This window comes from Silene latifolia, chromosome 11 (assembly GCF_048544455.1).
Source record: "Silene latifolia isolate original U9 population chromosome 11, ASM4854445v1, whole genome shotgun sequence".
NCBI classification, from domain to species: Eukaryota; Viridiplantae; Streptophyta; class Magnoliopsida; order Caryophyllales; family Caryophyllaceae; genus Silene; species Silene latifolia.
The window spans coordinates 54,470,277-54,497,245 of record NC_133536.1 but is presented as its reverse complement, the minus strand read 5'-3'; the positions used below and the strand labels follow the sequence as shown (position 1 = coordinate 54,497,245).

The 26,969-nt window shown below is 35.9% G+C and overlaps 1 protein-coding gene across 1 annotated transcript; it reads left to right on the top strand.

Moving 5' to 3' along the window:
* The first annotated feature begins 17,434 nt into the window (after positions 1 to 17,434).
* Positions 17,435 to 26,075, top strand: LOC141611655 (uncharacterized). Its single transcript, XM_074430241.1, has 5 exons — positions 17,435 to 17,704; positions 22,454 to 22,532; positions 22,610 to 22,746; positions 22,835 to 23,014; positions 25,480 to 26,075. The coding sequence occupies exons 1-5, from the start codon at positions 17,684 to 17,686 to the stop codon at positions 25,828 to 25,830; spliced, it is 768 nt and encodes a 255-aa protein (XP_074286342.1). The 5' UTR covers positions 17,435 to 17,683; the 3' UTR covers positions 25,831 to 26,075.
* The last annotated feature ends 894 nt before the right edge of the window (positions 26,076 to 26,969 follow it).

Sequence of the window (26,969 nt, the reverse complement as noted above, 5' to 3'; positions counted from 1 at the left end):
GATATGTGCAGGTACATTACTGAGATGAGACGGGATATGGCTTTGGCTGTATTCCCGCTCTACGAGTTCCATATCCGAGCCCGGCGACCGATTCCAGAGGGGTGGCCGCATCCTTCCTTCTACCGATACCCAGCGGACGGGTACCCTCCACTTCCTTCTGACTCAGAGGAGGAGGAGGAGGAGACAGCAATGGTAGCACGAGAGGTGCGGTTCGGGCGAGAGCGGCGCGGCACACCGGGCCGCCGCGAGAGGAGGAGAGGATCCCCGTTCGTACCAGTCCGGAGGACCAGTGAGATGACGACCGAGTCTCCCCCTTGTTTGCTTCTGGTTTGGGAGACCGTTTTGTTGAGTCGGAGTACTGAGAGACGGCGGTGCCGATGACGAGTAGCTCTTGGTCTACTCACTTCCCGCCGTTAAAATTTGGTTTGGGGAAGTTCGTGTTTTGTATGTCTTCTTACTCTTTTTATTTCGTCTCCTTTATTTTTCTTTTATTGGTTGTATACCCCCATCCCCCATTTTTCTGCTGGTGTATGCTGGAGGACAACGAGGGCGTTGTCCGTTTTGGTTTGGGGAGGGTATTGCATCCTTTTGAGTCTGCATCTGCATTTGTTTTGCATTCACGTTTAATTTATCAGTTTGCATTTGTTGTTTATTTTCAAAAAAATCAAAAATCCAAAAAAATTAGAAAATGTTAAAATTCAAAAAAAATTTCACGTTTATTTTTGCATTTAGGTTGAGTCGGAACGGTAGATTCCCGTGATGAAATTGCACTTAACTTGTCGATTTACTTGAGCCTTGCACTTTATTGATGGTTTTTAGCTTTGTCATACGCATAGTCTACGAATTTCTGTTCAAATAATAGTGATTTGTTTAGACTTGACTGATAAATTGGCAAACTACTTAAAAATTCTGAGTTTTAGAGCCATAACTGGTGCCATTCATGACCAGTCCATTAGGAATTTTGAGAGTAGTACTCCTTGCATAGCATGTTCGTCTCATTTGCACATTTATGACATTCAATTTCTCGTCAAATGCACATATTCGGGTCTGCGGTTGGTGTCACATGCAGGGAGGGTCTTGCAAATTCCCCTTTCTTTACATCTTACACCCATTTAGCTCCACATTGACCAAAACTTGCCTTTTTGACCCATTAGCTACATTCCAAACAAGCCTGCCTAGTCAAGCTAGTTAGCCTGTTCTTTTGTGGTATGTTTTCCATTGCAGTTTGGTCCGTAATTTCTGTTTGGAGTTGGTGTTTGTGATAAGAAAGGAGGAAGAAAAAAAAAAGAAAAAAAAAGTATTGAAAAAAAAAACAGAGAAACGTGAAAGAAAGGAAAAGAAAAAAAATAGAAAATGAAAAAAAAAGATGAGATTCACGGAAAAGAAAAAGAAAAAAAAAATTTGTGAAAAAGTTGGACCCTCTTGTCAGAGTTGAGAAGATGTTTGAAGACGTACAATCGACAAGAGGGTTGGTTGTTTCAGTTAGTTGTCTCAGACGGTGTTTAAAAAAGGGAACTTTGTGACCGTCTAGCTCCTCCACTCTTATTCTATATTTTTTGAGGAGATTGTGCTTTCAGTCTAGTGAGTTTTGTGCCAAGTGAAGGGCACCTGTGTTAGTCTTTCAGTCAGTTTGAGATCCGGATGGTTTATTATGGTCCTGTTAGGAACTAGCTTGACGCTTTTACCTCCACATTTCCATAACTTGTTTTGCCTTTTCTCACCTGAACCTCACTATTCCCATATTATTTGCAAACCCTCGGCTGTGACGGACATTATTGGTTGGAGTGTGTGCATTAGTACTTGAATTGTCTTTCATTTTTGTTGTATGCATGCTATGTAGGTCGCAGTTAGGCGAGTGACTGTCTTTTCTTCTCTCTTCTACATATAACATTTGCCCTTTGCTTCATAAGAGAAGAGTGACCACGTGAGAGTCCGGTTTTGTTGGTCTTGCAAGGTCGATAGGTCAGCTTTATTTCTGAACAGCTTATAATTCGTTTGCGTATTGACTGTCTAGTTTAAACTGTTGATTTCTGTTGCATTAAAGTGGTTCAAGTAGACAAGTTAAGCTAGCTCTGAGTTATCATTTCCGTTCCATTAGTTTAGTTTTGAGTTTACTCGAGGACGAGTAAAGGTTTGGTTTGGGGAGATTTGATACGTGCCTAATGTATAGTCTTTTTGGCCTATTTCAAAGACGTATTTCTATGCATTTCTATCTGTTTTTATAGTATTTTGCCCCGAATTGGCTACTTTGGTGTATTTTGTCCTTTTTGTAGGGATAATCGCGGAAGTAGCGGAACCATACTCCTTTTCGTCCTTTTTGCATGCATTTAGAGGAGACGGGATTGTCCCAGAGTGAGATGTTGCACTTAGAAGTATCGTTGCACGCATTACGAGGCATTTGGGTGAAGACGTGAGCTGAATTGAAGACCCAAGTGGTCTATCGAGCTGTTTGGTGGTCTATCGAGCTGTATATTGGACGATCGAGTGGTCCCTAAGCTCCCCAAGACTCGATCGAGCTATTCCGTACTCGATCGAGTAAGCTGCATTTGACCAAGTCCTCGATCGAGAACCATGCTGGTCGATCGAGGAGTTTCTGCTGAGATCTTGGTCGATCGAGTGGTTTGACCCACTCGATCGAGTGGCTTTCGACTCTATGGGCTTTAATCAGTCCGTGTTTTAAGTATTTCCGCATAAACACTTTGTTTTTGGCTATTTAACCTATGGTTTACTAGGTTATTAGTCATCTATCTTTTTATCTATTCTTTTTATCATCTCTTTTACTCTCTAAGTTTCACGTTAGACACTGTTACTTTCGTTTGGATTGCTTCACTCGAATTACGGGTTCTTTACGCCGGAATTTGCTTGGATTGTAATTCTCTCTCTCTTTTAATAATAATTAACCTTCTTGTTGTTTTAATTCTTGTTTATGTTATTGTTCTTTTCTCCCTAATTTACATTTATTGAGTTTTATTATCATTTCATTATGTTATCTGCTGGGAATTTACATGCTGTTAGTTTAACAATAGACATGAGTAGCTAATCTCCCTTCATGTTGGGATTAGGGGATCTGCGGTAGAATAATGACGACGTAGTGAATGAATTAGACGAATTGATTAAAGAGACTCTGTCACTATAGCAATATAACTGTAATTCTCGACCTAGTTGAGTGCACGCTTCTATGTCACCCATTAACCTGGCTACAATTAATCCTGGATCGAAAGATTGGACTAAATAGGCCTGCTATAAACAGTAGACTACCCTAATGAGGACGAAAGTTAAGTTAGTGGTATTTTAGGGTGGGAAGTGGACCGAAAGGACCTTCTAATATCCGTCTCACATTAGTTAAATCCTCGAGTCATTTACTTTGCTAAGTTGTTGAACTACCGTAGTGAACCGAAGTCCCGACATGTCCCTCTCTTATTGATAGTTTGAAATCATTATCCTGTTTACTGCTCTTTGCTTATTTCTCTTCCCTTTCAACTTCGTAGTTTAGAACCAAAAATTAATCAACACCAATTGTTACCGTGGAATTAGAAATAGATAGCTGTAGTTGCATTACCTCCCTGAGGATTCGATACTCGACTGCCTCTACTACATTTTTAGTTGAGACCGTTAGGTTTATTTTTGACAGGTACGCGACAGACGTGTCAATCACTCATTCTCTCCTCCCTCACTAATCCTTCTAATTAATCACTAATTCACTATAACTTCCTTTCCTCTCATCCACTTCTCTCACATATCACACAACTCATCTGCTCTCTCAAACCCCAAAAAATCCAAATAAATAAAAAAACCCAAAAAATCCAAATAAAACCCAAAAAATCCAAATAAATCAAAAAATCCAAATAAATCAAAAAACCCAAATAAATCATTCATTCCTCTCTTCCTCATTCACCACCACCCACCATTATCCCACCCGACACCACCCACCGCCCACCCCCACCGCCACCCACCTCCACCACCGCCGTCGGTAAATTCTATTAACTCGTTTTTTTTTTCCAGATTTTGCGTCTCGGTTATTTTCGTCACTTTTTTTTTTTAGATTTTGTGTTAAATTTGTTGTTTGGGGTCGGTTTATTTTATTTGTTAATTTTTGTTGGTTTTTGTTGTTACTTATTCTTTTCAAATATCTTCTTGTTATACGTTTTTTTTTAAATTTCGGGTTTTAAATATCGTTTTTTTTGGTGATATACTTTTTTATTTTTACAAATGTCGTTTCTTTAAAATTCGTCTTGTTATATAAATTTTTCAGTTTTAGTATTTAAATTTAAATGTATATTTATTTATTTATTTCTCAAATTTCAATATTTATAACTCCAACCTCTTGTTTTATAAAATTATTTAAAATTATGTATAACTTCAATCAACATTATGTATAACTTCACTGACATTATGTATAACTTTAATTTACATTATGTACAACTTCAATGATATTGTGTGCAACTTCACCGATATTATGTATAACTTCAATGAACATTATGTATAAGTTCACTGACATTATGTATAACTTCACTGACATTATGTATAACTTTAACTTACATTATGTATAACAATGACATTGTGTTAGTTTCAAATCTTAATTACATTTGGACAAAAGTTATACTATTATGGATTAAAGTTACACGAATTTGGACAAAAGTTATACAAAAAAGGACTAAAATTATAATATTATGGACTAAAGTTACACAATTTTGGACTAAAGTTATACTATTATGGACTAAAGTTACACAATTTTGGACTAAAGTTATACAAAAAAGTTATACGAAAAGACTAAAGTTATACAAAAATGGACTAAAGTTATACAAAAACAGAGTAAAGTTATACATTTTTGTATAACTTTAGTCCAAATTTGAATTGATATAAGTACAGTTTGTATAAATTTAGTCCATATTTGTATAACTTTAATCAATTTTTGTATAACTTTAGTCTTTATTTGTATAACTTTAGTCCATATTTGTATAACTTTAGTCTGTTTTTGTATAACTTTAGTCCGTTTTTGTATAACTTTAGTCCATTTTTGTATAACTTTAGTCTTTTTTTGTATAACTTTTAGTCATTTTCGATAAATTAGTTGGAATTTATATAATTTTATGTAACTTTAGTCCAATTTTTTGTATAACTTTACTCCATATTTGTATAACTTTAGTCAATTTTTGTATAACTTTAATCCTTATTTGTATAACTTTAGGCAATATTTGTATAACTTTTAATCCATATTTGTATAACTTTAGTCAATTTTTGTATCACTTTAGTCCATTTTTGTATAACTTTAGTCCATATTTGTATAACTTTAGTCCATATTTGTATAACTTTAGTCCATTTTTTTATAACTTTAGTCCATATTTGTATAACTTTAGTCTATTTTTGTATCACTTTAGTCCATTTTTGTATAACTTTAGTCCATATTTGTATAACTTTAGTCCATATTTGTATAACTTTAGTCCATTTTTGTATAACTTTAGTCCATATTTGTATAACTTTAAAGTTTAAAGGGTATAACTTTAGTCTATATTTGTATAACTTTAAACTTTAATGTTAAAAAGGTATAACTTTAGTCGTAAATAGTCCACCATAATAACAAAAAAACGTTAATCTAACAAAAAAACCGGTAAATCTAAAAAAAAAACCAAATATAAAAAAAAACAAATAACAATGATCACTGAAGTTGCACATAAGGGCATTGAAGTTGTACACAATGACCACTGAAGTTGCACATATAAGTTTAAATTTTAAATCTGAAAAATAAAAACAAATGAGAAGAAGAAACAAACTAAACAATACTACATTAATCCATAATAACAGAACTACTGGCATGAAACTATAATGCCCAAACAACAATAATATTGCAAAAAAAAAAAAACTATCTGAACTTTAAGATTAGAATCTAAAAAAACCAACAATAACAAGAACAAAAAAATCGAAAATAACTTTAATCCATAATAACAAAAACTCGTTAATCTAACAAAAAAACCGTAAATCTAAGAAAAAACCAAATAACAAAAAATTATAAATAGTATAACTTTAGTCGTAAATAGTATAACTTTAATCATAAATAGTATAACTTTAGTAGTAAATTGTATAACTTTAGTTGTAAGTTGTATAACTTTAGTTGTAAGTTGTATAACTTTAGTCGTATAGCCCAATTAAATCAACAAATTATATATATAACAAAAAAAATGTCATTAAAATTTAACAAAAAATCACCAATAGATATGAAGAAAATTAATACCAAATCTAAAATAATAAAAAAATATCTAAACCAAAAAAACTATTAGAGGTAAAAATTAGATTTGGAAATCAGAAAAAAAAAAAATACAAATACAAATACAAAAACCAACTTTCAAATACTCAGATACGGTTTTTGTGAGTGAGGTATCTGAAATTCCAACTAAAACCAAATATGAAAACAAAGAATCACATAACAAAATAAAAAAAATATAAGAAAACAAATCAAAATACAAAACCAGAACTCGAAAACGAGATGTGTAAAAAAATTGAAATCGAAATATGAAGCGCAACAACCAACAACAACAACAAGAACCACATAAATGCTTAAATGAAATGAATAAAAACGCCCAAACACCCAAACGACCAAACCCTCGCCAACAACAACCACCACACTTGTCCAGATCTGAAAAAAAATTAACAATAGATCTGGAAAAAAAACGAGGGAGAATGTCGTGGAGGAAGGAGAACGATGGTGGGGGCATCGGTTGGAGAGGAGAGATGATGACGGTGATGGTGACGGCAACAGGGAAGGAGAAAGGGGCGTCGGTGTTGGTGGGGTGTTGTTGTGGTGGTTGCTGTCGGTGGGGAAGGGTGATGGGAAGGTTGTTGCGATGTTGGTGTTGCTGTTGTGGTGGGGCGGCAGGATGTGCGGGATGGAGAAGACGGGTCGTGGTGGCGTGCGCGGCAGGACATTGGGTCGTGGTATGCTGCGGTGGTGTCGGTTCGAATGGAGGGAGACGAATGAGGGGGTGCTGGTGGGGTTCGAATGGAGGGAGGTGGCAGTGGAGATCGAATGGAGGGAGGCGGAAGTGGTAGGAGGCTGGGTGTTTTTGGGTTTTTTTTGTTGGTTTTTTTTTTTTTTGGTTTACTGATGAGAGGAATGAGAGAGAATGAGGGTATGAGAGAAGTATGAAAGAATGAATAATGAGGAAGTGAGTTGGGAGATTAGGATGGTGGAAGAGTTATACAAAATTATAAGGAGTTATACAGAATTAGGGAGGTTCATTTATGACCCTTGAATGAGATGTAATCTCATCCCTCCATCCCTTCCATCCTAAGGTCCTTATAAGGACTTAGGGACTCATAAGATGTAAGGGACTTATGAGAACCCTTCTCTCTCTCTCTCTCTCTCTCTCTCTCTCTCTCTCTCTCTCTCTCTCTCTCTCTCTCTCTCTCTCTCTCTCTCTCTCTCTATATATATATATATATATATATATATATATGTATATTTGATTAGTAAGAAAAGATAAAATCTCAGAGACCAAGTAGTGTCCCAGAAAGTTCACAAGAAGCAGAAAAACAATAAAAACGAATATAAAAACAATGTCCTTTACAACGCGAAAAACTTGCGTACTAAGAGAGCCCTCCTTTGCATAGTCCTTTTCTTCTTCCATGATCTTAATGTTTTCAATTGTTTAACCATTCCGCCAAAATATAGGGTAAAGTGTCCTTCCATGATTAGCACCCCAACCCAACTCTCATAAGCAATTTATCCATTGTAAACGACCAATAAGATATCTTGATCTCGAAAATATCTTCCAAACCATTACGATAAAAGTTACGGGTCATTCCCTTCCAAGTCATCGCATTCCATTCATATCATATCCCTTGTGTTTACCCTTTCCCATAATGCTACCCATAAAAGTATTGTGTGTGTGTGTATATATATATACACACACACGCGGTCTCTCAATAGTGTTTATGTGAGATCTCTCACATGATAAATGTATTAATTTATGAAAACTTTTTCTTTTTTTGTTAGTTTTCAGGCAGTAAATGACATGTCTCACATAATTCTAGCATAAAACAGTCCTCAGGAGACATACAAATACAATGTTCAGTTAGATGATTTTTTTTCCTACTTAAAAACCTATCTACTAAAATGGGTAGCTTTTAGAAAAACAACAAAAAAGTACTCCCTCACTCCGTTTTTGTATATATAGCGTTTTTTTTTTTTTTTTTGAGATGACCCTTTGACTTTAATTTTTAGAAAAATATTGTAATCCAAAGATTATAAAAATAAGAAATTGAATTTAGACCACACAAAATACACTACCCCACATGCTATTGAATTTGGGCCACACAAATCAACCCAAATAAGGAAATCCCAAATTCTCATTATAGACGGACACTATCCGTCTATAGCTATAGACGGATAGTGTCCCTCTCACAAATAAAAGTGGGTAGTGCTAGTGGGTGGGAAATCGATACCCCCACTTGCCCTCCCACTTTAATTTTGTGAGAGGGCCACTATCCGTCTATAGCTATAGACGGATAGTGACCTATAGACGGATAGTGACCGTCTATAATGAGACGGACTGAAAAGAAATAGGGAAGAAAACTTGAATAATCCATTTAAGGAAACTGGGAAGAAAATGGTGAATTGGAGGGGGGTAGTTTTTTTATGAGTATACATTTCATAATATTTTTTCTTATATTTTAAGAGATATTGAATATAGAAAGGAGTTTTTCAAAAAGTAAAAATGACATATATAAAAAAATAGAGGAGTATTTTTTTATTTGTCATAATCAATTTATTATTCTCAATCAAATAAATCTCGTGGTTTAAGCAAGTGAGATAGGTATTACGAGTAGCTTAGTAAGTGTAGGACTCTTATTAAGATGCGCATGATTTTAATAATTAATTGTTTTTCTCAAATTTGGATAGAATTTTAATAACATCTCAAATAACGTATTTTAATTTTCATTTTCAGTTTTAGTAGGTTGAAAAACTTAGGGACTAGTCTACCATGTTACGTTTAAAAAAGCATATTGTTTTAATTAAATATTTATATTTATTATCATTGGAGAATAAAATTAAGCTTCCACTAATTCATACCCATATCTCAATCATTTATTTACCTATTTTATTTTTAAGTGTCTCATTCATTTATTTATCATTCTTTTAAGTTTTAACTATGGCTTATGGGCTATATAACGTGTTATTTATATCAATGTTAGATACATAAAGAGTGATTGTATCATACAACATGTCTCTAGAGACTTCTATGTGAATTAACACTCCCGCAAAATAAACATATCATATTTGGAGCATTAACATTAGTGCAGGAGACTGCTGAGCATCAATGCATCATTATGATCGTGCATACGTAAGACTATAAGGGCATCCACCCTCTCTTTTACCTCTCTCTACAAACGATTTGCATATATTAGAAATATTAGCATGAACAAACCGGTTCATTCTTTTGTAACAATAGAGGGGTTTGTACACAAACCTCTAAAAAGTACACAATTCTTTGTGGGCAAACCTCTATTGTGAATGCTCTTAAGAGTAAACCACTTTCAATAAACGACCAAAACAAAACAAAAAAAATCTATTATGGATGAAAACGGCAAAGTATATACGTAATATTTATACTTTTAAAGTAGAGGCTCACGTGAGAATTTTTCTTTAAGAGGGCACAATTTTTTTTCTCCAAGTTATTCTTAAGTTGTTTCAATTATTTTATAAGACGTTTGTTCTATAACTATAATTAATTAAAAAAAAATAGATTTGGGGAACCCTAAAGAGAAAAGCGGTGACTGCATAGAGAGAGAAAGTGTGCCGCCATTGATTTTCGAGCCCATGGCTAGGAAGTTAAATCTGCAATAACGACAGCCGGAGATGACTTTGAGAGGACGGAGTATCCCTTGTTAATCCTTCAGACGCATCCTTGGTAGTAACAGATGAGGAAACTAATGATACTAGAACCCCTAATGGCCATATTTCTGGCCCAGATGGTGATGAAGGGGGTAAGATCAAGAATATTCATGAGGTGGTAGGAATCCCTGAACTTACAGTAGAATCTGATAATGAGGATGATAAGGGGGACACTATTGTGTGTGAGACTCGGGAGAATGAAATCCACGACGATGACACAAAAACAAAGAATGAGGATATGCTGCAAATTCAACCGGAAGACGTTGAGGAAGAGATTGAATACTGGAGCCAGGCTATTTTATGTTTCATCCTAGGAGCCAATCCTCCATGGGAAGTGGTTGAGGGGTTCATAAGGCGCATCTGGACGAAGTTTAATATTGAAGATTTCTTTTATGCCTAATGGGGTATTTTTAGTAAGATTCAAAACTATGGAGATGAAGGAAAATGGGCTACAATCTGGATATTTCTTGTTTGATAATAAACCAATAATTATCAAGGCGTGGACTAAGGATTTGGAAATGAAGAAAGAGGAGGTAAAAGATGTTCCTGCTTAGATACGGTTGCATAAGCTTCCGTTAAAGTTTTGGGGCAAGGGTTTGCCTAAAATTGCCAAACTACTTGGGGAGTATATTAAATGTGATGTAGCAATAGAGGAAAGAACGACATTGGGATATGCACGAGTCATGGTTGAGATGGTGGTGGATCAAAACCTACCTGCAACTGTTTCTTTTAAAGATGAAAAGGGGACTGTGATTCAAGTGGAAGTTGAATATGAGTGAAAACCAGTCAAGTGCATCAAATGTCAAGGTATGGGACATGATATGGAGCATTGCAAACTTGGTGAGAAGAAGAAGCAGGGAACCCAAGTTATAAAAAAAGTTGTGGAGACCTGTTGTGCAGAAGCCTGGTATGGCTCCGGCTAAACATGATGTTATACAGTTGGTTCAGTCACCTGGTAGGGCTCCTACTAGGGCTCCTGGTAACTTGTCAGATGGTTTAATTACTCCAACAAAGAGGCCTATAAAATTTACTAGGCCGGAAACCAGAGCAGATGGATACAGTAATGAATCGTTTGGAGCTCATTCTTATAAGGAGGTCTCATCTTCCCATCCCAAGAAGAATGATGTGGCTAATGGTAATGTCCTCTCAGCCAATTCTTCCAATGGATAATATAAGGTTCTGGAACATGAGGGGTAGATAGAGTAGGAAAACAGAAAACTATTAATTATTTTTTACAGAATAAGGGTATTGGTTTATTTGGCTTGCTGGAAATAAAAATAAAAAGTAAGTCCTTTAATAGAGCTGTAAATAGTTTTAATAATGGTTGGTGCATTTCTACTAATAATGGGTACCATAATGGTGGGAGGATTTGGGTGCTTTGGCAGCCAAAGGTGTTCAAAGTTCACTTCATTGAGTATAATGCTCAGTTTATTCACATGAAGGTAGACTCTTTGATGACTAGGAGTGTGTTTTATATGACTATGGTTTATGCCTTCAATGGGATTCAAGATAGGGCTCCTCCGTGGGATCAATTGAGGAAACTAGCATGTCATGGACCTTGGGCTATTGCTGGTGATTTTAATTGTGCTCTGGCTGCTAATGAGAGATTTGGTGGTAATACTACCTCAGCTAAGATTGAGCCTTGTAGGGGATGTGTTGCAGACTGTGATGTCTTGGACATTGCTGCTATTGGCTCTTTATTCTCTTAGAATAATAAGCAGAAGCCTGAGGAGAGGATTTATAGTAGACTTGATATATTTTATTGTCAATAAGTCCTGTTGTGACCACTTCCTTGATCTATATGCTCATTTTCTCCCAGAGGGGATGTTTGATCACTTCCTTTGCATAGTCAGTAGCAACAACTGTGTGCAGGGAAAGGGGAGCTTCAAATATTTCAATATGTGGGAAAAATCTAAGGAATTCTTGGTTACTGTGAGGAGTTCATGGGATAATAGCATTGATGGTACTCCTTTATTCAGGTTTGCCAAAAACTTTTAAACAATTGAAACCTGCCTTGAAAAAACTTAATAGAGAGGGTTTTAGTGACATTAAGAATACTATTGGTATGCTTCAGAAGTATGTAGAGGATTTACAAAAACAAATTGGAGTTGATCCTTCAAATTTACAGTTGATCACAAAAGAATATGAGGCATCATAGATAGTTTCTTATATCAAAAAGCCAAAAGTATGTGGATAAAAGAGGGAGATACTAATAATACTTATTTCATGGAATCCATACTCCTTTAAAATCCTAAAGATGTGCTACTGTAGCCAGCACAGTAATTTTATGCATTTCTGCCTATTTTGCCCCTCTGACTTAGCACGTTATATTTTTCTTTCTTCTGGTGTTTTCCCTCTCTCTCTCTCTCTCTCTCATGCGATTTTACTACTTCTCTACACCCAATTCTTATTTCATTTGCCCATTTTTTTCTCAAAAAATTCTCAAATTAACCCTGCTTCAAATCCGTCACCAATTTATCTGTTCTCAACTTCTCAGCCATGCATCAGTAAAGACTCATACAGGTAGCTTCTCTGTGATCTTAGGTGTCAGACCCTTCTCAAACTTCAACGCTAAGTTCTCCCGATTCAACCCCATATCTTCGGCATATCTAGACTTCTCATTGAACTTGTGATAGTACTCAGCCACCGTCATATCTGGAGTCATTTTGAAATCATCAAACTCCTCTCTCAGCCTACTACGGACATGCTCAGGTACGAACTATCGGTGCATAGCTCTCTTGAACTCACTCCAAGGTATAGCCGACATCCCCTGTTTCACATATAGGTCTAAGGCACTCTCCCTAACTTTATCCCACCATTCTCCGGCCGCATCTCTCAAGTAGAACGCAACTTTTTCCACTCTAAAGTCCTCAGGGTAATGAACCACATTAAGAATATTCTCCATCTCCCTATGCCAACTGTCAAGCAAAATTGGCGCTCCGGTGCCCATGTATTCTTTTAGGTTGAAACGGGCTATGGCCTGGTGACACTCATCTTAGCAAAATCCACCCCAGCCTCTTTATCCTTCCCAATCTTCTTTAAGGCCTCAGTCAGCGCCTCTTGATGCCCAAGCATCTTGGCAATCTCATCAATACTCATCATCTCGGCCCTAGTATACAACGCAGATCTCTTTGGCAGCATCTTTGAACTATATAAGAGAAGAGGTAAACATAAACACACATCCCACAACTTAAACACGTATATGACCTGTGCAGAACTTACTCGATCGAGCAACACAACCCACTCGATCGAGTTGAGGCCACTCGATCGAGTTTCCCACTTACTCGATCGAGTGCCTCGACTCCAGAACCTGACTAGAAAGCCTCAAAAACCTCACTCGATCGAGTCCCTGACATACTCGATCGAGTTGACCTCGTTCGATCGAGTCCCCCTACTTACTCGATCGAGTGCTCAAAAACAGTACACTGTCCAGAAACGATATACACCCCACTCGATCGAGTCACACCCACTCGATCGTGTCCCTCACCTACTCGATCGAGTGCCCCCCACTCGATCGAGTCATGCTGACTCGTATACTACCCGCATGCTCAACTCAACACTTTCCAACCAACTATATATATATATATATATAAATCGATAAACATATGTGTATATATAACAAGCAACATCCTATTTCACATGTTTCTAATAAGCCACATTATAAATCAATCATCATGCAATTCCGTTATTCATATCAACATATATACTCATGTTACTTACTCACCTTTCACCACATCATTCTCCATCCTCCACATGCATTCATCCATCAATTCATACAACACATTCCTATATAGATATGCAACATACATAAATAAACACAGAGCGACCCCAAGACACACCCCATAGTGACCGGTTCAAAGTTGTAGGGCGAGATCGCGACTTTAGGACGTCTCCCAAGCCTTTGCATTAGCTCCTAACAACTCCTACCCGGGTTCATTTTATTTTGACTCCCTAGATTCATTGGGTTCATTAGTTACTGGCTCCAAAATCGTCGCTCTGATACCACTTTATAATACCCCTATACTCCAAGTGCCTTACTAAGACCACTAAAGACATGGGAATGCCACCATCTCGGTTACCCGAGGCAAGGTATATCAAATAGACAATAAAGAAACATACTTTATTAATTAAGTTTAAAGCGATACAAGTCCAAAATCAAAACTGGTAAATAAAATACAACTATTCCCAAAAATGCTAATCCAAATAAAGTAAACAAATGTTTAAGACACAGCGGAAGACTTCTAGATATCTCGTGGCAACTCAACCTAGCTATCCCATGCGCATCATCTCATACCTGCTCAATAACTGCTCACCATCCCCGAATGAATCACCACAGTTTCCAAAACATTTAAACGGGATCAGTTACTGTTTACATAAAACAATACAATAGAAACAAAGCAACAATCATCCAATCTCCATCATAACTCTACACACCTGACAGTGTGTAGTCTTGCCAGAATACCCATCTCAACAAGTATTCCACACCGCCAGTGGGGGACCGCAGCCGTTCCCACCTAAGCCCCGCTCATATTATCCGAGCGATAACCCATGTTCCTAAATGTGCACATTCCCTCTGTGGCAGGTTCCACAAACGGTGAATCAATGGCGTGAAGCCACAACAATTACCAATTACCAATTTCAATATGATATAAATCAACAACAATGATCAACCATCAATAATACTATGTAAACAATAACCGAGTAGGGAAACCCTACCTGGAATAAGCAACCACAAGACCGTCACAAGCAGCTAATCAGTAATGTTCCTCTACGAATCCTCCTCCTATAAACACATATGCATACAATTATCACCTAATCAACATAATACTCTCAAAACCCCCAAATCTACCCAATTAGGGTTTTAAACAAACTCAACGAAATATTATAAAAATTATACAAGAATCTTACCCTTGAAGCGACGAACTCAACGGTGTAAAGAACACGACAATCCGACGATCCTAGCCCTTGGAATTTTCTAATAACGCGAAGAACAATGCAATGTAACTCTTTTTCTCTCTTTGAAAGGTTTTAGAAAGTGAAAAGTGATTAAGAAGAATGACGGAACCCTTAAATAATATTAATCACGCGTTATTAACAAAACCCGGCTAAAACAGCCCGTAAGACCAACTTACTCGATCGAGTAAGTCACTTACTCGATCGAGTGACCCTTACTCGATCGAGTGCCCAACATACTCGATCGAGTACCCTTCAGGTAGCCTACTATTTCGTATAAAAACATACTTACTCGACAGAGTAAGCCCCACTCGATAAAGTGCCCATAGACATAGAAAACCGTAGTATTACAATTTGGGCTTACGTGGCTGACTTATCAAGCACGTAAGCGTCAAAGGCAATAGCAACGGTCTTAGAATGTAAAAAGAGAAGAGAAGAGGCGGACACTCGACTGAGAAATATGTGAGGCGGAGGCCTCTATTTATACTAATCACGAGGTGAAAATTTAGAAAAAGATAGGATTTGGAAAGAATTAGGAAATATTCTGGAAACTGACGAAAACCAAGCCCAGGAAGAAGCGCAGCAGGCACTGCGATCCTTCCAAGAGACGCAGCACCTATTGCGTCCTCTCCTGAGGCCTTTCCTCCTCAACAAGAAAGATTTCCGCGTTTTGTTTAGGAATTGGGGAAGATGTGGGCTTCCTTATTCCCCAAGGTAGATATTTCGGGAATATTTAAAATATTATATTAGAAATTAAGTTTGATAGAAATTCTAGAATATTCTGACTCGGACTAAGATGATTTTATAAAATGAAGACGTTTTTTGAACTTTAATTACTGTCAAAACGGCGGTATCGGCACGTAGATGGCGACCAAGGGGTTAACATGACTGTTTGAGCTACCACTTGTCGACGAACTTTACGAAATTTCATAAATCGTTCCGCATGTTTAAACATGCAGCCCAATCATCATTGTGTGTTTAGCGAGAGGTGCAGAAATGAGGTATCTACAAAACCCTGAACAAAATTTTTTTGGACACGCCACTTACGAATCAAACATGGCCAATTCCAGCATTAACGAATAACTCTTCCACTGGGCTAAGTATTGTTCGAATTCGGTTCAAATGTCGAGATTAGCGATTATATAAACCCAAAAATCGGGTCGCGCAAATTAAAATCAAATACAATTGATTTTGAAAGAAAACAATCTAAAAAAATTAGAACAATTGCAATGGAAGGTTTTTTTGTCTTGGGTTTGTAAATAAGAATTTTTAGAGAAAGTTTGTCCCATTACAAAATAAAGTTTGTTCTTAAATGAACAAATTAGGTTTGAAAAAAAGAACCAAGTTCTTCCCAAAAAACAAGAAATTATAGAGATAACAAATTAATTAGGCAAATTTAATAAAACTAACCCAACGTTTGTGTAATCTTGTAAAAATAACTCGACCTTTCAACTTTAAAACTAATAACCCAACGTTTGTATGTTTGCTACAATAATATCCCAAACCTAGCCTAGTATATTATTGTTATAAAGATTTTAAATGTTTATATTGCAAAATGTCATTCATAAAATTAAAAAGATATGAAAATTAATAAATAAAAAAAATAAAGGAAATCGTAATTTTTGAGAAGTAAATATTTACACTGTATTTGATATTTTAAAGCAAGAGATCTTACATATAAAAATAAATCATTTTTTTATATTTTAAAATTAATGAATATTGTAGTTTTTAACTTATCTAAAAGTTATCACAAGTGAATTTTGAAAAAAAAAATGATTTTTCAAGAACATATTATAAAAAGTTTTCAAAAATTGAAGTGTCATTTTTCTGCTTCTTTTCTAGTTTCAATTAATTTTACTTGTAGTTTCACAATTGGAGTATATTTTGCAAAAAAAAAAAATACAAAAAAAAAGCCAAATAAGTGTATACTTTGAATAATATGCAAGTAAATTATCTCATTTAACTATGAAAATACTTTAAGGGTCATTTTTATGTCATAAAAGCAAACATTGGGTTATTTTTGTTAAAATCAGAAGGTTGAGTTATTTTCGGAATACTTATCAAATGTTGGGTTATTTTTATTAAATTTGGCAATTAATTATGGCCCCTATAATTGAGGTCCTTCCTTTATTGTTTACTCCAGAGTTGTCCCTAAGAGCATCTTGCTTAAATGGACCCACAAATGTAGATTAGCTTTGCCCAAAAAATTTTAAGCTAGTAGCTACATGGAGCTACTTGTTTAAATGGATCCACAAATGTAATTTAACCAATAGGAAAATAGTTATCCTATTAATAAAGTTTTAATTATTTTTTTTTTGAAAATTTGGAAATTGAATAAATAAATAGTGGAGTATATTAAGTGGATCCAATTAAGCTAGTATTAAGTTGGCGAAACTATTTGAGTAACAATAGGTCTTGGTATAGACGGGTGGGGCGAACAGACGGGTAAAGACCTCTAATAAAATGGGTAGGGGGGACAAGGTGGGGCACCCCTCATGTACTTCCCACTTTATGGCAAATGGGTATTTTGTGAGGGAAAATGGTATCCGTCTATACGTATAAACGGATAGTGCCCGTCTATAATGAGAATTTGTGTTTGAGTAAATTCTAACTTAAAATGGTTGTAGCTTAAGAAAATAACGTGACAAATGGCTCTAAAGTGACAAAAATAATTCCGTTCACTTTCCTCACTTTTTGCTTCCTTGTTTATGCCATTGAAGCTCCTCATTTTTTCACCTCCGGTCTCGCGCTGGAGCAGTTGGAATAGTCAATTAATTGTATTTTTCTGTCATTAAGATTGTTTCAAAACTCGCCAAATTTGCAACACTCTGATTTGATCCAATGTCAATCAACTCCTCCCAAGTATGGTTCTCTTCACTTTCTTGATTGTTTTGTTTTTTTTTGGTTTGTGTAATTTCTTTTCGGCGTACTTGCTTTTGATTTTGATTTTGTTTGTTAATATAGAAACACGGATGGTTGTTTTGAGCCAAGTATTTTCGCTAAATTTGCTAGTCTTTGTCATAGGGTTTAGGGTTTTGAGTCATCAGGGAATTTGACGGAATAGGGAGATGAGGGAAAGGGAAAGGGGGAGAAATGATTTCGCTTGTCGAATCATAAAATGGGGTTTCTCCAACGTATGAAGGATTTTAATGTCCCGTACGATTATGAAGACATGGACAATATTAATGGGATGGAGGGAGTATATTAGCTTAAGAAGCTAGCTCAGACTAGTCGGGGGCTACCGGGGGAAGTGGCATACGTTTGACACTGTGCATAATTGCATATTGAAGAACCCTAATTCAGGTAAATGCAAATGTTGTTTAATTAGATGAGAAAACAAAGAAGAAGAAGAGAAAGAGTGATGATTTGGAGAGAAAATGCGGGGTGGAAAAGTATCGCAGTGTTGTTGTTGATGATGACGGTAAAAAGGGTGAAAAAGAGAAGGTAAAAGTCCATTTATCTCGGTCCTAGTCATTTTTCCAGTGCCATGTCATTTTTTCCGGTGAGAAATTGGCCTGAAATCTTTACAACAACAACAACATCAGAGCCTTAATCCCAAAATGATTTGGGGTTGGCTGACATGAATCATCCTTTAGAACCGTCCCTGGTGAACTCACACCTCAAAATGCGAATAGAAAAGGGAAAAATGAAAAACAAAACGGAGAGCGAAAATGTAATACAAAGTCAAGGTAAACTTACAGGTTTTAAAATCGAATTCCGGATTTCTTTTATAAAAACTTAAAATTTAAATTGAGAGAAAAAATTAAAACGATTTTGAAAACCGAAATAGAATTAAGGATCCGGAATGCCTAAAAGTAAACCAAGTAAAATATATAAGAAAGTAGTTAGTAAAAAAGTGTAATAAAGGAGAGAAGAACAAATATTTTTTTAAAAAAAATTAAATAAAAACACTAAATATGTCAAAAAACATCAAATACTAAAAATCCACATGTATCCTTTCCCTCCATTGTGCCCTCTCCGTCACCATACTCTCCTCAAGCCTGAAATCTTTAATTGGGTTTAATTGCACATCATGTATAACTTATGGGGTTAATTTGCACTAGTTGGAAGTTTTTTTTTTGCACTAGTCGGAAGTTATGGGGCTAAATTGCACATAGTGTCAAATGTTTGGGGCCAATTTGCCACTTCCCCGCTCCGCGTCCCCTCTCGTTCAAGCTATAATCTATCATTGGTTGTACTTTTGGATTAGTATAGTTATAACTCTAGCGTTTTAGCATTCTGCTTATGTAGAGAGTATTCGAGTCTTTGCGAATAACTCGCTGTGACTTGGACCTGGTGGAACTTTCTCTCTTGCTGTTCTAATCTATACTTGGGATACTATGGCTTTGTCAGAGTACAACCTTTAGCTAAAGTATTGGGCGAGGAGAGCTAGTACTAACAATATTTCAAGACAGTGACCGTTTAGCATTTTCTGCCAGGTTATTTTATCATGTATTGGAAAAGAGAGTATTGTGTATCACATCTCTTCCTTCATCTGTGAGTTGGGGCTGTTTGAGATGACTAATAAAAGTCTCAGTATACAAGCCAGTCAAGCCTTAATTTCCTAATTTTTTTCTAGTATATACAACACTTCTAACTCATTGATTATGGCGAATTGCCACAATTTGGGGAGTTGATTTGCGAATCCAGGTGAATTGATTCACAAACGTATGTTGAATTGATGTTGGCGGATAGCTTCACAAATCATGGTTACTTGTGTGAATCTGTTAATCGTGTCACGGATTTGCTTTTACTTCATGCAGCGACCAGTATGGTACTATGGTTCATAATCTGAACCCTCCCTTGTACATTGAGCTTACTACTACACTGTTGAATAAGCAAATCTGAAACAATTCTTTTGTTTATGTTAAAATTTCCAGTTGCCTGCTTCGTAGGATGTCATAGTACCTAACCTTCCCAAGGCAGATATTTATGCTATGAAGGAGTCCTGGGTTAGTTGGTAGCTTGTCGCCTTTATTCACCCTTTATGCTTTTTGGTATATATATACTGAATTGCTGAGCTACTTCTGTCCTTGCGTAATCTTTAACTCTGTTAAAATAGCCTATAATACTATTAGAGTAAGACGCCTCCTAATAATCTTTAACTCGGTTTATAGCCTAATAGTAATAAAGTAAAATACCTCTAATATCTGCGAAGTATTAATGTGGCAGTGTCAAGTAGCAACTATGGTACTGACTCTATGAATGATGAAGTACTCCCAAACTTTTGGTTTTCCTCTTTGTGGAGACCGCAGCAAACCACTGTGTGTAATATACCTGATAATTTTTAGCGTAATTAAGTTTCAATACCACCAAGGCACCAACATTAAAAGTCTAGAAAATCATTTTCTAAATGAATATTTAACATCTATCTGGTATGTGGATAATTTTAAACATGGGCTATTTTCTCACTAGTCTTGAGATGTGACGTGTCTTTAAAATTTAACTTAAGAGCTTTTAGAAATATGTAAATATTGACAAAATCACCAATCAAACCGCACCATACCGTAATTTGTGGTTGCAGCTTGTTCTGGTTTACATAATTAAAAGGTGGTGAGGTTCAGAGAGTCGATGAACCACTTTTTTGCGGATGGATTTTTTTACTAAAACTGCTGCAAAGCCTGACTGCAAGCACCTCTACTGAGACTCTAAGAGACATATGATCTGTCCTGAAGCTTCAACTATTATGTAGAGCTGAGCGCCGGAAACAGTTGGCTATCATATACTGTTAAAGTGGCTCGTGGCAGATTCTGGCCATGGTTCTATTTCAGTTTGTTTGTGATACCGCCTTAAAATATAGATATGGTGACCTTAAATTTTTTACTAAATACTACACTAGTAGAAAAATGACATTAGGCAAGTTGAAAAGATTATATGGTTATTGCTAATAACCGTAGCCTATTATAAAAGGCTACGGTTATTGGCAAAGAACCGTAACCGAATATATGAAAGTAAATAAAAGGCAATGGTCGGTATAAGGAACCGTAGCCTTAAGTAAGAAGAATATAATTAAATAAAAAATTATGATATACAAGGTCTTCTTATATTAACGACTTTCATTCACAATCAGCCATATCATTATTTTCATTCACACCCAAAACCAAAACCCAACTCATGACCCACAGCCACCTTATCACTGCCAACCTCTTACCGACAACCACCCTATTATCGCCGGCAGCCACCTTGTCACCGACGACCTACACCCATCTCGGCACAATTCGTCTACCCAGTTCACAATCCTCAATCAGGTGTGATTCTTTATTTCAATTATTTTTAAAGTTATCACAATTCATGTATTTTTCGAGTATTTGTTTTCATTTGTCACTGAATTTTGGTTTTTTTAATGATGCTTGTGTTTTGGGATTCAATCGTTTTTATCATGTTAGGGTACAATTAAATATTAGGGTTAGGGTTTTCGATTAAATTTGGAGATAATTCGTTTTCTATTGATGATTCGATGAAAACAGATGATTTTTAGAGTTAATTACACTAACAATGTCCCAATAATTTGGTTGCTTTTGATTAAAATACTCAGGAATAAAAAAGGCAAACAGATAATTAAGACAAAAGGAGTATATTAATATTTGCATAGAACTACAGATCTACAGATCTGGTACTAAGAAGCGTAAGAAGAAGACCTAAACTAAGCCTAAGAAGATTAAGCATAAGCATAGGATGGTTAAGCTTGTTGTTTTTGCAGTTTCCCAAGGTTGATGACAGTGGGAAGGTGTATAGGTTGAGGAAGGAATGTCCCTTGCTTCACTTATCATTTGTTTCAAACTTTCAATTTCAGCCAATTCTGTTTTGTTTATCAACTTTAAGTGATGCTAGTTTCCTAGCTCTCAACTTGATTAATTACTATCGTTCTTGATTCCAAATCTTATGTTGTTCAGTGCATCTTGCTTCAGACCATTGCTTTTGGTCTGAAATAAGACGGACAACATGTTATCATTTGACAGTAAAATGTTTGTATTTTTCTGATAACATGTTCCCATTATTTTTCCCACTATTTTCAGGGTAAAAAGTGACACCTCTAGTGATAACATTTTGTAGATTTACTGCTTACATTTTATTAAAAAATGGCAACATTTTGTCGGTCTTATTTCAGACGGGAAAAGTGCCCGTCTGAAATAAGATTTTGCGTATGTTGTTTTATATATTTTAGTTTGGTATTATTTGTTTTACTAATTTGTATTTCGTCAATGCATTCACAAGCCAGAACCCATTTGAGTAATGGGTTGACATAAACTCGACTCCAACTACCCTTAACTCTGACTTTGGGTGACTAGAGAAGTCTTATTGTTTACGATGCGGTGTCACGGCCAGTTTATTACCGTGTCTATAGCTTAGAACTTGTAATGTTTTCTTGTCGTCTGTTCGCGACCTGCTTCGAATAATGTCATATATCTTTCCAGTTGATCAATTATTGACATATCTCTGGCATGTAAACCGATGTAAGCTGGTGGACAATCCCTTTGATATCAGTAAGTGGAAGTGGGTTGCTTCTGTAGTAGCACCAAGCCGTGCATTGTTTGCTCCTTGTATCATCACATGATTGAAAAGCTTTGATGCAGATCTAGCCTGTCCATAATGTATTTGTTTGTGATGCAGGATATGCTGGGGATTCCAAGGGAGACCAAAAAAGAACCCGCGTCTCTTCCTTCTTCACAAACCCAGCCTGAAAAATCTGGTAATCTGTATGGGTAATACTGTTACTAGTATGATTATACTAATTGACGTTCTAATGATTTTATGCCATTTTTCTAGATATCAAGTCTCGGGTAGATGCTGTGTGGGAGCAGATGAACAAAGGTGTATCTTCAAAGACACTTAACTCAATTGTAAGCAAACAGAGCTCAAATGGAAATGGAAATGGAAGTCTGCAGAAAAGCAAAGCTTCCCATGTATGATTTTCTTTTGAATATTTTGTGTTTGTTCCTCCAATTGGAAAGGCTTTAATCAATTAATCCTGCTTCTTGCTTCTCTTTGCAGAATTGGATGTCTTTCTTGGGTATGAATACGAAGAAAACAGAAGTAAAGGAGGCGTGCCAAGGCAATAATACTACCCCTGCACATAATGGAACTAGTGATGAAGCCAAGAAGCTTGCTGCTACTGCTCTTGCAGCTGCCAAAGCTACTGCAGCATCTGCAGCAGCCATGGGAAAGATTGAGGTATCCTATGCCGGTAGTGTGATTTCATTTAATTATGGAAAATTCCACTTTGTTTCCATAAGGTTTGGCTAGTTTAATTTTGGTGGCATAAGATTTGAGATATTTACCACTATCGTAGCCTAGGGATTTTTTTTTTCCACTTTAGCGGCTTAAAGTATGAATTATTATAACATCTAAATGAGTCCTTTTCCAACATACTGAAGTACCAAAATGAACACTCAAGCATATACTGAGATGAATCGTCACATAATTTTGCAGAAACTACTATGTTAAGCTTAAAAATATTTGAAAGTTTGATAAAATTTGGGTGATAGTAGTATAGTACATTCAAGTAATTAAAGCGGGAAATAACTCAAATCTCAAGCTAAAGAAAACTACTAAAACTTAAAGTTTTGTTAGTTTGATGAAATTTGGGTGATACTAAATCCTTTTAATCAAAGTGGAAAACTAAACTGAAAGTCTGAAACCTAAGGGAATAAGGTGGAATTAGCCTAAACCTTAATAAGTAACTAAAGTGGGAAATATTTCAAATCTCAAGCCTAAACCTTAATAAGTAACTAAAGTGGGAAATATTTCAAATCTCAAGCGGGAAAAAAATACTATGCTAAGCTTAAAGTTATTTATTAGCTTGTTAGCAACTTAGTACATTTTATGTAATCAAAGTGGGAAATAACTCAAATTTCAAGCTACTAAAGTGGAATTACTTAAACCACAGGGCACAAAGTGAAATTAACCTAAACCTTAAGGTACTTAAGTGGAAATCTACCTTCTTTTCTCTTGCTTATGTGTGTCAAGGACTGTACATTCTTAATAAGTTCCTATGTTACTTAGGTACGCCAGCATTTGTCGATTATGACACTGTTTTTATTTTTTATGTTGAACAAGTGTTTGGCAATTAGGTAGATACAGATTCAACTCATATTGTAAAATGTTGTAATTATCCCAGCATATTTATAACTATTTCCATTACACAGAATTAGACTAATACTCAGTATAAGCTAGAAATTTAGTTTTGCATATGGAGGCTTAAACAATTAACAAAGCTCTACTATGTTTAATCCTATCTATTTAGACAACCCATGTTCCGTTCAACAAAAAGAATTGTGGAGAAATTTAATTTCCTACATGTTTTAGTCCTATGTCACATGCTATGTTATTCTTCAAAGGTTTTTTTATTGTCCTTTTGCTTTTTTGTTTCCATTTCCAAAGGAATAAAAAACCATTACTTTTTGGTTATGGATTATGTTGGATAAAAGCGAAATGGCTCGCTAAAGTGGTGGCGCTTCGTTTATTGTAAAAAAAATAGCAGTCCTTTGATAGAGTTGTTGATGTAATTTTTATTTTGGGTCATTCTGAAACAACCTTTTCATGTTGCTGACACATGGTTAAGGTTGCATACATCAGACTCCCCCTACCTCGCAATTTCCAGGAGTTAATGTTGTATATTCTTTTTCTTATTCTTTCCTCTTCTTGCCCTAATTTGACACTGTTAAAAATCAACTGGAGGATGTTCGTCAAGTGTCTAATGTCTATCAGACATGCGACAAAATGGCTAATTGATGTATTAAGTATCAACGTAACTTGGAGTAGTTCTTTCCTCACCTCCCCAAGGCCCAAACCTTTAATTTACTGGTTTTGTAAGTTTTTCTTTTTGTTCTTGTTTTCCACCCCTTTTCCCCCCACTAGGCGGAGGTGGTGTAGGTTTGCCGTGGGCCTGGATACTCTGGAATTTTGGGGCCCCTTTGTGACAAGTGCTGCTACTATTCTTAGTTTTGAGATTAAGGACATTTTTGCAGTTCTTTCCTTCTTTGAGTGTGCAATTGAAATCCCCTTTGTATGCTTTTATATGTTTTTGTTTGGTTTATTTGTGATGGAATAAAGCAAAACGGCTCACTAAGCTTTTTGCTCTTTATTTAATTTTGAAGTAATAGTCATTCGATGCAATTATCGTGTAATTTTCATTTAGGGTCATTCGGAAACAACCACTTTATGGCTAACACAAGAACAAGGTTGGGCACATCCGACCCCCTACCTACTATTTACAGGAGCCTAATGCACTGGAGTGATGTTGTTGTAGTAGTATTTGGGGCCCCAAATCTTGACCAATGTGAGAGCAATCTCATGTGATGTATGTAAATTGTAACCTAACAGCTTGCAGCTTACGCGGTTGGAATGTCAAAAACATTGACCAAATGCTTTGGGTCTTAACTCTTTTTTGAAATCCGAAACTTGAGTTGATTTTCCATGGTAGTAACGTATGTTTACATAGTACATACCCCATTTGTCAATCCATCCGCATCATTCTCTTTCTGGAATGCAAGTGGTGACAAACATCAGAAAAATATGGGCATAGCTTTATGCAACGTAAAATAATGTAGTAGCCTGGAATTCACTATGTTGCAGGAGTATTTTGGCAACATGATGTAGTATGAAGAGCACAAAGTTCTGATCCTGGTTTGTTACAGGTGACGGAGATTCGAGATTTTGCTGGTGAAGAGATTGAAGTAAAGAAGGTTATTGATTCCAGTTGTATGGAAGCGGCAGGGCCATCGTCTGCAGTAGATGCTATTCTAGAACAAATTAAGAAAAAACCAAAGCTCAATCTTCTTGACAAGACAAAAAAGGACTGGGGAGAATTCAAAGAAGAAAATAAAGGTTTGGAGGACGAGCTGGATGCATACAAAAAGAGTTCAAATCAGTATTTAGACAAGGTTTCGTTCCTGAGTAGGGCAGATTACAGGGAATATGAAAGGGAGAGAGATGCACGGCTTGCACAACAGGCAAAGAGAAGGCTGGATATGCGAGAGGATCCTTAGACCAGTAAAGGTGCGAGGGGGTTTGCAGGTGGCAGTCGCCCCCGTTGACGAATAGAAAATATGATCAAAATTATTGATTTTTCTCCAATGTTTCTTTGTGCATAATTAATTCGTTCTCACAAATGATTTTCAATCTATGTTAACTTCATAATCTTCCTACAGTGAGGGACTAGAACGATGGATGCATACCTAAAAACCTGTAACGCCATGCTCTGAGTTGCTGCTATTATTCTTTTTTTTTATAACTTTTTTTTGTTACTAGTTGGGATGCCCGTGCATTGCACGGGACTCTCATTAGGATCATGTTTAACAATATGCAAGTTGAATGTCCTAAAAATTTATTGAATAACGTATTGTAATACATGTCACGGTTTGGTAGTAAAGTCAGTTAAGTTGATCGTGATAAAAAAAAAGTACAACTATGTTGAAACTGGAACACACACATGAGGGTGATTTAGTTGATTATAAATGGATCACCAGTTGTATTATGTAGTTACCTATTTTTATTGTTGTACGTGCCACCGATTTTTAGTTAATATAAAACGTGATAACTTAGGATGACCTTTATGAGATTCGCAAATTAGATTAACCTACAACATCTACCAATACATTCCGGTCCGTAAGAATACGATGGTGTAAAAGTTGAATGGTGGTACGCAAAACAACATGTATTTCAATACGCATCTATGTAAAACTAATAAGAGACTTCTTTTAACATAGGTAATACAAAGATATCTTATAGAATCAATATCAATCATCAATCAATCAATCAATATTAATATTTATCTATCTATCTATCTATATTAATAAAGGAAGCTTTTTTCGAGCAATTATAGAGAGTCCAATATATTGACACTACCATGCATTAAAATAAATTATCAAAAATAAAAAGATTATATATTAATATGGATATTATATTATAATTAGGAGACTAACAATTTGATTATGCATTGAAGACTTACCCCCACTTTTTACATATATAAATAGGAGATAGGAGATAGGAGATTTGGTTATCCCTAAAGATAAATTTCTTTTTTACGTATTTCCCCTCCCCATAGTTTATTATACTCCGTAGCTTTTGTACGTATAAAACATATTCCTATATTTGTTTGCTTATAAGAGCTTTACTAATTAATCTT

Coding starts and splice junctions, on each gene's coding strand:
- LOC141611655 (XM_074430241.1), top strand. CDS start 17,684: ATGTCAATCAACTCCTCCCAA. Junction 17,705..22,453: donor TGTCAATCAACTCCTCCCAA/GTATGGTTCTCT, acceptor TTTGTGATGCAG/GATATGCTGGGGATTCCAAG. Junction 22,747..22,834: donor AGAAAAGCAAAGCTTCCCAT/GTATGATTTTCT, acceptor TTCTCTTTGCAG/AATTGGATGTCTTTCTTGGG.